Source organism: Cheilinus undulatus, linkage group 18 (assembly GCF_018320785.1).
Source record: "Cheilinus undulatus linkage group 18, ASM1832078v1, whole genome shotgun sequence".
Classification (NCBI taxonomy): Eukaryota; Metazoa; Chordata; class Actinopteri; order Labriformes; family Labridae; genus Cheilinus; species Cheilinus undulatus.
This window is the reverse complement of record NC_054882.1, coordinates 27,218,636-27,232,265: the sequence shown is the minus strand read 5'-3', so window position 1 is coordinate 27,232,265 and position 13,630 is coordinate 27,218,636. Positions and strand designations below refer to the sequence as shown.

Here is a 13,630-nt window from a genome sequence, read left to right as displayed (position 1 = left end):
TATAAATGAACTAAGAGGGAACTCTACAGAATATGTAAAAGGCAGATGGGAAAAGGAACTGGGGGTGGCTATTTCCTCTGGGGACTGGACAAAAATGATCAACACACAAATCACCACCACAGCCTCACAGTCATGGAGGGATTTTTCATGGAAGAACCTTATCAGATTCTTTGTAACACCAAAACAAAAATCCAGACAATCCAGTGCCCAATTCAGCTGTTAGAGAGAATGTGGTCATTCTTTGGCAGATCATTCACATATATTCTGGCACTGCCCTGTTCTCAGATCCTTTTTGGAAAATGTTTACACTATTGTTAGAAAGGTCCTCTGCTTCGGTTTTGAATTTACCTGTTTATTTTTCTACTTAGGAAATATAGACCCAAAACTCTCTAGAAATGACAGATACCTCCTCAGAATATTTATGGTAGCAAGCAAAAAGGCCGTAACAAGGCGTTGGCTCTGTAGGGATCCACCCACGGTTAGTCAGTGGGCAGGTATAGTAAAAAATATCCAGTGCATGGAAAGTCTGACCTTTTCTCTAAGACTGCAGAAAGAAAAATATGATGCTCTCTGGAAGAAATGGGAAACATACCTATCACAGAGTGGTGATAATCTATGCTAATTCTGAAACATATCTTTCAAATGAAACAGTGCTGATAATGGACAAATTTGGGCTGATCCACCTGTGTCCCCTTAAGTTTCTAGTGTTCCTAATGTTACGCTGAAAAACTTGTGTGCATTATGTGTTTGTAAGCGTAACAGATTTGTGTGGCTTGACATTTAGTTGTATTTTCTTTTTTCCCTGTTTAAATCTGTCTGTGACAGAGTTGTTTTGTATTCTTTCATCTTAAAAATTAAAAATAAAGTTATAAAAAAAAACAATGTTTTTCTGTGATGAAGACAACGCACAGGGAGCTAAAAATAGTGCTGAGCTATAAGACATGGAAAAATCCATTATACCTCTCTACTGTTTGTGTTATGTGTCTGTCAAAATACAAGCAGGGGAGAGGAGCTGTGTGAGCTGCCAGACAGAGAGCAGAAGAGGAACGAGGGCATGGGAATGAAAGAGGGCTACAGACTGTGCACAAGTTGATATGATGGCGATCATTAACAAGCAAACAGTAGTCTGACTCAGCAGCAAAAGAGCAAGAAAAAGTTGCAACAAAAAGTAATGACCAAAAAAAAAGTAACTTTAATGACTAAAACTTGACCCAAATGTTTTTCGTTTTCATTGACTTAAACCAGACTTTAACTATTAAGGGCTAAATTGACAAAAAAATTGTCTAAAACTGATAAATATTTTTGTCAGGATTTAAGGGTTTGATTTAAGGAGTTGCTTAAATCAGCAAGTTATGCAAGGGAGAAACCAGGCACTCCAAGCATGAAAAATGTGAAAGTTCTCACAGGAACAATGAAAAGATGCAGTGCTGGTTGTTATTCTGGAGCGACACTGAACTATTTATGGGTGTGTTGGACTGAAGATCTCTGACAGATTTAAATTTGTGAGAGCAAATTTTTTAAAGTAAAGATTTGTATCATTGTCTTAACACTCTTCATGTCCAGGATGGATTTGTTCAGATAACTGCAGTAGGTTATCACTGTGTTAAACTACCATTCCTCAGCCCCCATTATTCAGCTCAGAGCAGCATCGAGCCACAGCTCCCTGTCTTGCTGGCTTTTGTATTTTTAACACTGGCACTGACCTGAGATGCCTGAACAAACAGTGCTGGTTCTGGCTGCTTTGAAACTCCCCAAACCCCCCTGGCCTGTTCTCAACAGTCTTTTCTTTTGAAGTGCCATTAGGAGGATTTTTCCCCTGGCTCAGTGGCGGAGGCTTTGCCCTATCCCTGTAAAATATTGCGGTTCCCCTGCACGCTGCTGCTGCTGCTGGGGCCGACGGGTCGTTGGCTCATTGGGCGACACTCCCCAGAGCAGCGCAAGGGCACGTAGGCCAACTCTGTCGAAGCAAGCTGTATATCAGTGACGCGAGAGGGAAAATCAGGATAGAATGGGCGGATTTTTACACAGGGAACTTTGTGACCACTTGCTTAAAAGATTTTTATTGTGTAACTTAATTCTTAGCAATAACCAGAGGGAAATTTGTCAAATCTATAGCTCAGGGTTTTCCTCTTTCCCTGGAGTCACACTGTTGCATTTTCAACTTTATACTTCTAAAATCAAGTTTTTATTGCCTCACTTTGACAAGATACTAACTTTATATTGAGGGTAAAGCATTTTTCTGGTCCCTATTACGGCACAGTCCTTCTTGTTAATATATAGTGACACTTTGTAGACTGCTTAGCCTTTCCTGTCTTGAGAAAATTGTGGACTGTATGTATGAAACTTAAATACAGCCACAGGGTGTTTTTGATCTACCGTCTTACGTAAGTAGCTGTATGACAGATGAAATGTGTATGTACTTAGTTAATGTAATTGAGCCGGTCCCTCAGTAGCAGGCTTTGTAGAGTATTCCTCTCTTGAGTGATTGGATGTATAACATGCATATAATCAGAAGCAGAAAGGTAATATAATGGAGCTTTGATAAAACTCTTTTGACTTTGATACCCTTTATCTTTTATCATCTACAGGCTAATCTTGTAGTTTTTAACTCACCTGGCTTCCAAGTTTATGTTGTAATCTTTACTGATGTGTTTTGTGTTTCTCTCTTTGTAGAACTGTATGGCTTTGATGTCCTCATTGACTCCAGCTTAAAACCCTGGTTGTTAGAGGTGAACCTTTCTCCCTCTCTGGCCTGGTGAGTGACACTGTGGTAATTGTTTTAAGCTGCTCAAACAAGAGTGCTTTTTTATGAAATTGCAATTAAAATTAACAGTTGAATGAAAATGACACATTCAGGAAATGGGCAAACATGTAGCTAATTGTTTTTTCCTACAGAGTTTAACAGTTCAAGGTCAAACAAGAAATGTGTGTCTGTTTTGACAGCTTTAATGTCAGCTTTACACTGTGCCTGTGTACGTGTTGTCATTTTTATCTTTTCTTCTTTGTTGCTTTGTTTGAAAAAAAATCCTTATTTACAGTGATGCACCATTGGATCTGAAGATAAAGGCCAGCATGATTGCAGACATGTTTTCGCTTGTAGGTGAGTGCATGTTGGAACAATGACTGAATGCAATTCGACTCCAAAGTTTTGCACAACTGATCGCATTTCATAGACGTTCACTTTGGATAAATCCACTTTTTATAGCTGATTGTAAACCCATTATTTTCATAAATTGTACACTTGAAAAATACAGTGCGTAAACCATAAAAATATGAGAACACAAAAGCCTGCTCTTATACTTTTTATGTTCTGGCCAAAGTCATACATCAATGTCAGAAAATAAAAAACCGTGAGCCTTTGGGTGGGGCAAAATATAGATTCAGCAAGATACCATCAAGTGACTTGCATTACGCAGTTGTCCTGTTGCCAGTACCAAGCAGCCAGATTTCCAAGCCAGTTCAGCTTTCCATGTTACTACTTCCTCACTCTTTGTGTTGTGTTCATTTATGAAGGTAACATCAACAGAAAAATATTTTTGCCAAAAGAGGGAGATAACAGTGATGAAAGAAGTTAAGAGATAAGCTTGGAACTGATGCCAAAATACAGAGAATAAATGCACAAATCTTGCACTTCACATTTTTAGGGGCTTTTATGATTTCCAGTTTATTAGATTTCATGAAGTGTCATCAATTGATTGTCTAGCTGTCTATCTTTAAACCACTGTGTGATGATATCATAATTGTGAGACCCAATAGGAATATGTAGCTCGGTAATGGGGATGGGATTTCACTGTTGTACTACTTGAGTACTCAAGCTGCCTTATGAGCAACTACTCAGAAATTAGAATTACTGTTAAAAACAATATACATCACACACAGGGCTGCAGGTGGCCTGCTGTTTTATCTTTTATGGTTGTCTGCCCATCGGCACTTCAAATCCCAGCTTTGAATAGAGAGATAATAATGTCACCAAGGGCTATTAACGTTATAAAAATCAGGATTGCATAGTATATCACAATGCATCACATAGCAAGTAGTGTTAGAATCATCATGATACTAAAAGTACGATTGTCTTGAAGAACTATCAGCCTTTGTAGAATAGCTGTGTACCATGCCGTACCATATTGTATTGTAACATATCATAATGTACTTTACCATGCTGTACTGTGCTGTATCATACAGTATGGTATCTTATTGTGGCGTACCGTCCCATACCATATTGTTTTGATCGAACCATACCGAACTGTACCGAACCGTATTGTATTGTACCGCACCATACCACACCGCATCGTATCGTATCATACTGGATCGTATTGCAATGTACTGTACTGTTCTGTACCGGGTCATACCATACAGTATGGTAGGATATGGTATTGTAGTGTACCTTACCGTACTGTACCATACTGAATCATAATGCATCCTATCCTGTCTTATAATCCAAAATAGTGTTTGACTGAATCATCATAATACTACTACTACTATGACTGTCTTGAAGAACTATCAGTTCTTGTAGAATAGCTGTATCATTATTATATTACCATTCTGGGCTGTTCTATATTGTACCTTTCCTTACCTTACTATGCAATTTAAAGCCTTATCATACCATGCATTGCATCACCTCGTAGTGTATGATGTCATCCATCCATCCACTCTCCATACCACTTATCCCATTGGGGGTCGCGAGGGGGGCTGAAGCTTATTCCATCTGTCATTTGGGTGAGAGGTGGGGCACACCCTGGACTTGTCGCCTGTCAATCGCAGGGCTGACGTATCGACAGCCAACCAGGCATACTCACATTCACACCTACAGCCAATTTAGAATCATCAATTAACCTAATGAGCATGTTTTTTAGTGGTGTGAGGAAGCTGGAGTACCCGGAGAGAACCCACACATGCCTGGGAGAACATGCAAACTCCGCACAGAAAGGCCCTGACCGGAAAATGAACCAGGGACCTTCTTGCTGTCAGTCAACACCTGCGCTTACCCCTGCGCCACCATGCACCCCTGTATGATGTCATATTATATCGTATTGTACCGTACAGCAGGGGTCCTCAATTAGTTTTTCCTGGGGCCAACATTTTTCAAGGACAGAAGGCCGAGGGCCAGGCATGATTTCTTGGATGTTCTCATATATATATATATATATATATATATATATATATATATATATATATATATATATATATATATACACATACCCTCAAACAGAGTATGGCTTAATTAGCTACACTTCAGACAGAGGATTTATTTGCAAGTAATCTAAACAGGTCTGGCGTGCTGTCCTTGTATCAGGTGGCATTTTTTCGCATTTTCAAGGTTTTAAGACCCACTGATGCTAAATATACAAGACTGGAATATTCATTAGAAACATTCATTCAGCATGACTGTTTATGGCTTTAAAATGGCATCCTGCTGTCCACAATATCTGATCAGACCCTGAGATTATTTCAGCCAACCTGGGATCAGGGCACAGTCCAGAAAGAGTGTAAAAAAAAAAAAATTATTGTAAATGTTGAGCCTTAAGCGTTTCTATAGATATAGCCTTTTGTAATGGTTTATTTTGGAAGATTTGTATTGATTTAAGCTGAGGTAACTTTACTTCCTGTTTAACAGTAGCAGACTTTTACTTTGAAAATGCCAGAAAGGAAGTGACTGAAGTAACACAAGGTAACTTGACTACAGTGAGAGAAGTTAGCAGAGCCACGTAAACAAAGAGAGCTACGGTAGAAAGTGAAAACCTATCACCCCCTGTGCAGGCATTAAGCTCTTATGGGGAATTTTTATGCTTTTGGGACTTCTGCAACTACAGTTTGATGACTTTGTCAAGTTAAAATAAACCACAAAAATCATCAGTATGAGAGTCAACCATCATTCAGTCAGGAGGGATGCTACAAAGAGAGTGAGAGTAGGATCCTGCTGAGATGTTTCCCTGACTGCTGCTATATTACTGCTCAAAGAGCTATAAACCCTCACCTACTTAGTGAAAACTTGACTTATAAGTACACATCTGAGCCGCAACAGTCGTTCTTACGCATGCCCGTTCTCTCTGAAACCCCCTGACATCTCTGCGCGCGTCATGAAGTGGTGCATCTCTGTGTGTAATTATGTGTATGAGCGCTGCACAAAGACCAAAAATGCTGATCTTTCATGTCATAGGACAGCCTGTGTCCAGGTTAGGAATACATTTTTAGGTATAAACAATTTGTTTTATTATTATGAGAGTAATTGTAGGGACCAAATGAGAATTGGCTTATTCATTTAGGACCTGCCTTATCAATAGTTCATATGTAAGGTTATTTAAATGTTGACATATTTACAGTTTATGTACATTCAATATATTTCATATTGGATATATTTCATGGATAATAATTTAGTTAAAAAGGGACTTTCATGGTTATTTCTTATTTACATATATTTAGAATTCATTAGTTCAAAAGGTGAATGAGACACAGACAGACAATGTGTGATAAAAACGTTTTATTTAGAACTGCTCCAGACTGGTCACGTGACCTACTTAGTTTGATACGCAGCGTAAGCTGGTGTGGGCGGAGAGATGAAGCCAGCTCAGCATAGAAGCGAGACAGTTTTTGACCGTGCGACCTGACTCTTATGTACAACTTTCTGTTATTAAAGTTGTAAACTACAAGTTGTTGTCCTGTCGTTCGCATTCAAGACTCACTGTTACTCTGGCTTCAAGGGTGTTTTGTTTTTAGAAGATGTTTTTTGAGAATACACCTATAGTAATTTTTACCATTTTTTGACGAGACCTGGAGTCAAATACGCATAGGATTTATAAACGATGTCCCGTTTGAACGTTAATGATAAAGACCATAATTACATTTCTTGTTGACATAAAATTAAATTGTATGTAAATAAATGTAGTTGATATTAGTTTGGCATTACAGATGCTTTATAATGAGGGATTAAATCATGCTGACATTGAACTAAATTACCAAAGCAAGATATATGTCTGTGTTTGGAGCCGATGGACAATTAATGCAGGGAAAGAGCAGCTGATTTAATCCCCCACAGGGATAGAAGTTTGGTTTTACAAGGCAAAAACCTCTGATATTTGTTAAGGCCTGAGATGCAGAAAACCTATCAGAGGTGCGGGAAAGGCTGGACTCAATGGGAGTCTGTGCAGCTGCGCATGGTGGTTAAATTCTTCATCTTCAACAAAATAATCAATATTAAATTAGACAATAAATACTTCTCCTTCAGTCTTAAAGTCATGCAGTCTGTATCAGCCTCTTTTTGGGCAGCATGTTTGCAGAGCTGAGGTGATGAAGCTGTCTGCCGTGTGTGACGCATGGTGCGTCTGTTTACGATGTTCCTCCCTGCTCTCCCTGAGAGTTCAATGTATCTAGCCTAACTCATTTATTGCATAGTAGTGCAACCTTTCCATGCTATAACTATAGAAAGATAAATGAGTGAAAATTTGTATTTTAAACACCTAAGAGGGTAAAAATTAAAAATTAATATATTTTTTAAAATTTCAATCTTTTTTCCGAAATGTCTCGCGGGCCAGATGACACCTGCTGGCGGGCCTGAAGTGGCCCACGGGCCGCCATTTGAGGACCCCTGCCATACAGTATTATATCATACCTTTTGGTTGAATAGTGTTTGTAGTGTCATGATTTATCATTCTACGATTATCTTGCATAATATCAGTTATTGCAGATTTGCTGTATCATGATATTGCTATCCTTGGCAACGTTTCGTATTGGACTGTATCGCATTGCATTGTATCCTGTTGTAATTGTCATTTACCCTGTGAGTCTTAACCCCCGTAATATAGCACATGAAACATCATAAACATAGAAATGCAGACAAATCAAATGACAAATGTTAAAATGCAGACGTGAGCCAAAACATTTGAAGATGAGGATGATTCCCTTTTTATAACATAACATCATTTATAATCACAGCCTTAAAGAAATAAAACTAAAATTGTATTAGGACAAATACAAGCTTCTTTGTTTGGAAAAATGTTTAGCTTTCTTAAACAAATCTGTTCACTGGGAAATTTTACAATAAATTTTCAGACTGTAATCTGAATGAGATGTACAGGAATGTTACTTTTTAAGTAACCTCAGTATAGATTTGTTGATATTCCCTGCTTTCACCGGCAGATTAAAATCAGGTAGAGACAATCGTCCATTGTTTATCGTTTAATGTTTCTCTAAATTTCACTTGTTTAGCTTGTGCAAACTGCAGATAATAGCTGTATGGCTTCATAATGGTAGCTCCAGTGTTGAGAGAACAAACCGCAGCCTTCATTAATTGACAGTTAATGACTTGCGGACAGAATTTTCAACAGTGGCCTTTTGTTGTTTTGAAGTCATTAAGCTCTCTTGAGAAACTGGATCTGACTTGTCAAAGTAAAACAATCTCAGCTTAGCTTAAAGACATAAATTGCCCTGCCCAAGGCAGAGATAAACACTGTTTATACCAAAGTGTTGCAGCAGGGAATGAGATGTCTCTGTTGCGTCTCCAAACCTCTTAATTACTCAATTTGAATGCAGGGAGAGATCTTTTAATAATTTTAAAACGCAAGTTTAAACAAAGGAAAATCTCATAATCTCATTACTACCACATACAGGGGGGGTGCACAGACAGTCTGAAAGCTCGTCTTAATCCTAGTAGATGAAAGTTTAAAGTCCTCTGATTGATCCTTATTACTATTCACAGGATGTGTGGAGCCACCTGATAAACAGGCGTCCATCTCAAGTGGCATTTGACTGTAAATCTATCTGCAGCCTCACACTAATGATATTAAAGGAATGGCGTGTGTGTGTTTCTGAGTGTGTGAGGGTGCAAATATGCATGTGCGCCTCAGCCTAGGCCATGCTGTGGCTTGAAACCCTCCCCTCAGGCTCATTAAATGAAAGAGTAGAATCATAAATTGCCAGTTATCTTTGGACGGAGACGTTATAGCGGGTTGGGGGAAAATGAGCAGTGGCATGTAAAACACAGCACATCTATTATGTACCTAACAAACTAAGTCACCGTTGGCTGATAACACTTGGGCCACATCCTAGACCTGTAAATAATGACAGCATTCCATCAGCATTCATTTTCTGCCTGTGTGTAGCTGTCAGCTCCGTGTCACCCATGTTTGTAATAATTGCTGTGTTTAAGCAAGAGCACAGCGCGGGCCTGATTCTCACCTGACAGCCCGATAGAGGTAGAACAAATTGCCTCAAGCTCCAAGCTGTCAATAGGATCAAACATATTGACTGTAAGGAAGAAAATAAACATATTTGGTTAACATTTTAATTTTACAATTGTTTACTTTGGATGAGTATGGGAATGTCCAACAGAAGATCATAGTTTCAAGGCTCATAAACAGGGTGTGAACTTACTTTATAAGTGGAAAATGTGAATAACAAACATTTTCCATACATTTAAAAACTACTGCTGAGATCCACTTAAACATACACTAAATGGACAAAGGTTTTGGCCACACCTGGTAATTATTGAATTCAGGTGTTTCAACAGACATGCTCCCATAGGTGTATAAAATCAGGAGCCTAGTCATGCAGTCTGCATTTGCAAACATTTGTGATACAAAATGGGCCTTTCTGAAGAGCTCAGTGACCTCAAGCATGGCACTGTGATGGATGCCACCTTTGCAATAAGACGGTTTGAGAGATTTTATCCCCACAGTCAACTGTAAGTGATATCACACCATTTCCAACCCCGGTCTGGTTTGCTGGACAGTCCTGTCCCCTAAGGGAAGGTTTATGTCGCCACTGTAACAGAGCTAAATACTGCTAGTGCTATGCTCATGGTGATCAACTCTGGTCTGTGATTATAGGCCACAAGAGAGAGTACAGTCTAGATCTGCCCTCTTTGTAAAGTGTCTTGAGATAACTTAGGTATGAATTGGCGCTATACAAACAAAGATTGATTGATTTATTGATATAAAGTGGAAGTGTTTTGGAACAACAGCAACTCAGCCGTGTAGCGCCGCATTATCTGTAAAAGTCGCCAACCCAAAATCTTTTGGGAAGCCTTCCAAAAAGACTGGAAGCTGTTATAGCTGTAAAGGAAGATCAACTCCATATTAAAGTACAATGTCATTACAGTCCCTATTGGTGTAATGGTTAGGAAGTTGAATACTTTTGTCCATATCGTGTATTTGTCATATTACTGCATGCATCAGACTGTGATATCTAAACTGTTATGGTTCAGGATGAATACAAATACCATTACACCCCTAGTATTAATAGATATTAATAGTTTTAGTTTCATTGTTAAGAAATGCATTGTAATGATGAGATGAATTTCGTGAAACACATTAGTTTTGAGTCTGTTATGGCTAAGAATTTAAATAAATTGTATAGTTTTGTTCGAGGAATAACTTAGTTGACTGACGTGTGTGTTGTAGCTGTTTGATAGCAGGCTACAGGTTTGCCTCACCTATTATTTCTTTGCCAGTTTTTAGATTTATCAAAATGTAGGTACAGTAAGCATTTCAAACACAGCATCCATGTTTTATGCAGTCTTTCAGCTAAATGAAACATTTTGCATGCTTTTGCTATACATTTAACCTACAGATATACCATTTATGTAAATATTCTCAACTTACTAGGGAAGGGGATGATTGCATTTAACACTATATCTACATCTTCATTCTGTTCTATTAGGTTTTAAACTTGCAGTAATGTTTAACATTTACATGTCATGTACCTCAGTTTACCTTGTTTTACTTTACTCTTTTAAAAACTGATGCAATGTATGAAGGTCATGGGGGTGAGTAACATATCTAAAACCTGATGTCATGTATGTACGCTTTTATGACTCTTGTGTGTCCCCACAGGCTTTGTTTGTCAGGACCCCCTATCGAGACAGCCGCGCTCTGACCGAGTCACCCTGGACCCCAGCCTGAAGCCCCAAGCAGCCCAAAGAAATCAGGTACTAGATCCTCACACACGCACACACACACAGAGCAAAGACCCAGGCCAAGCCTTGCACTCATTCACCCCTCCTTGTGAAACATTCCCATTCTTGTCTTCACCTCTCTGTTGCTTACACTACATTCCTGCCACTGCCATTGAGCTCCTCTCATACCCTCATGGAAAATTCACTGTAATGCAAAACAACTGCTAATGTAATTACCTTGTTTGAGTGACATCAGTTTGTAAGTGCTACGCTCTGTGACTTATTGTTTTATCATTTCTAATCAAATGACTAATGCTCTCTGTAGGGCTTGTTGCCTAATGATGCCACAACAGCTAACGCACTTGGCTCCATCCACTCGACTACTGCACTGAGAGTTGGCGCAGGGTCTGCTGGAGGGAGATTAGTAAATCAGACAGATTCTTGCTCCACCTTATATTGTGTAAAAGGCCTGTGTAGATGTGCAGAAACAATGGCTGCATGTAAATGTAGCATGCTTGTGTCTAAAGTCTCATTGTCTTTACATGTTTCCTCTTAGAAACCTCATTCTGCATCAACAGCACAAGCACACAGTAGAGTGGTGAGTTTTTCTCAGACTCAGACATATTAATCTTCTTCTGCCTTGTTCCTTTTTTGCAATTCCCTGGTGCCTGTTACATTGCCGGTAAGAAATTGCTTTCTGCTATTTGCTTATTTGATTATGCTGCTTTCCTATTTTTCATAGTGACAGACAGACAGTTTATATCGATTCCTAATGCTGTATTGAGAATTCTCATTACATTAGTGGCCTCAATGAGAAAGTGCTTTTAATACTGCAATGCACCACTTGATAAAAACTTTTTTATTCAGGGTCTGAGTTACACAGATGTATCTAAAACGAGCCTGGCACTAAAGCAGCAGCTGTCACACATATTGTTGAAAACTCCAGGGGCCTTCAGACAGCCTGTCCTCTTCCTTTACTTTTGATTTGGTCCAACAGTTGGGCCTTTTTCTGAAGGATTAAGCCTTGTCATTTTTTGGCGTCCTCTGAATCCCCCCAGCCATGTCGGACAAATTAAATGTAATCCTCCCTCTATTTGGATGACAAATTCTGTATGCGATCCTGTGGGGCTGTGCCCCTCTTGGCTGGGCCTAGTTTCAACCTGAATGCCAAAGTTGTCAATCACAGCTGGGTCGTGCATGCAATGGGGAGGCAGCCAGGAATGCCAATGCACAACAGAAATGCTCCATTTATATAACAGGAAAAAAGAAGAGAGGGCATTTTGTATTAAAAGAGGTGTAGTTTTTACATTTTCCATTATAAATGCCAATTATGTTGCCAGTTTGTAGGTTGTTTGTAAGTAATAAATGTCTTTACCAGCTGTAAAAGAATCCAACTTTTCCTACAACCCAAATGATGTGTACTGTTATTTAACCATTAGCTAGTATTGTGTTGTAAGAGGAATGGGTTTAGATGTTTTGCATTAGTTGACATTGTCATTGTCTCTCCTCTGTAGCGCCAGAGGCCTGCAACAGCCAGTAACTCTGAAACAGAGGTGTCCCAAGACAAGCAAGGAGACAGCACCCTGAGCTTAACTGCTGAGGAGGTAAAGCTTCAGCTGCACATTTTATTGGTTAAAACAATATAGAAAACAACAAAATGATTCAAAAATAGTTCATAAGGAATCTTTTGTTTGGTTCCACTTGTACAGATCAAAGTGCTGAGAAGAATAAAGGAGGAGTACGAGAGACGTGGGGGCTTCATCAGGATCTTCCCCACAGCAGAGACATGGGAGCTTTATGGGTAAGTTGAGCCAAGGAGGAACAGATGGGTAGCTTGCAATCTGCAGGGGATTTCTAAATAAAAAAAACCCTCATTATTTAAACAGTCTATGAGTAAGTTGGACATTTAGGCTAAATTAATCCTATAGTTCTTATGGCTACATACTATTTACTAGAGCCTGACTGATATGGCATTTTTGGGGCCAATACCGATATTGGGGGCTAAAAAAAGCCAATATCCGATATATCGGCCGATATCCGATATATTGGCCGATAACCGATATTTTGGCTGATATATGAAATAAGAACATTGATATACACAGGATATATACTGTACATGAACACAAATGTGGACATGTAAATAACCAGTTGCATTTATCTTTGTTTATTTCACAAAGATACAACTTAGACAACATTAAAATGCTGTATAATAGTCTTATATTGTGGCTGTGGACCATATTAGACAGGAAAATGATAAATGGAGAGCCATATTTACATTGTTGTGGCAAATATGCACACAGAATATGTTTACAATGTATTTCTTGATAACCCTGAGGAAGGCCACAAGCTTAAATGTGCCTGTTTTATTAAGTTGTTCTCTCAAGATCTACTATTAGTGAAACTTTCTGTCTCCACACTGGTACAATATGTCACGGCAAAGATAAACACCGTATGAATGCTTTTCTGGTTTGTGCTTTTCAAAGTAAAAACCTGGTTTAGCATTTCTATCGAGAAACTCCGTTCACTTGTACAGAATGCTTTTATTTTGAATAGTTCCCGACACACTCCCTCTGTACACTAAATGAAGTCGCTTTGAGCGTAGGGTGATGCGGCTGACACGCAGAAAACTCGCTCCCTGTGTGAAAACCCCACCGGCAGGAACCGGAGCTGACATGCGCAGCACGCGCAAGCAACAAAACACGATCCCAGTCTGAAATGAGCGTTAGTCCTCTCAGAGCCTAG

At 39.1% G+C, this 13,630-nt stretch overlaps 1 protein-coding gene across 4 annotated transcripts in view; it reads left to right on the top strand.

Annotated features, from left to right (window-relative positions):
* The window catches only part of ttll5 (tubulin tyrosine ligase-like family, member 5), an 86,691-nt gene that overhangs the window by 30,441 nt on the left and 42,620 nt on the right, over nucleotides 1–13,630 (top strand). For 3 of the 4 annotated variants that reach the window (XM_041812255.1, XM_041812256.1, XM_041812254.1), the window contains exons 13-18: nucleotides 2,674–2,755; nucleotides 3,039–3,100; nucleotides 10,827–10,921; nucleotides 11,445–11,486; nucleotides 12,403–12,492; nucleotides 12,598–12,689. In XM_041812255.1, coding sequence (XP_041668189.1) covers nucleotides 2,674–2,755; nucleotides 3,039–3,100; nucleotides 10,827–10,921; nucleotides 11,445–11,486; nucleotides 12,403–12,492; nucleotides 12,598–12,689 — 463 coding nt within the window. The remainder of the gene's footprint in view (nucleotides 1–2,673; nucleotides 2,756–3,038; nucleotides 3,101–10,826; nucleotides 10,922–11,444; nucleotides 11,487–12,402; nucleotides 12,493–12,597; nucleotides 12,690–13,630) is intronic. The other variant, XM_041812257.1, reaches the window with a different exon arrangement.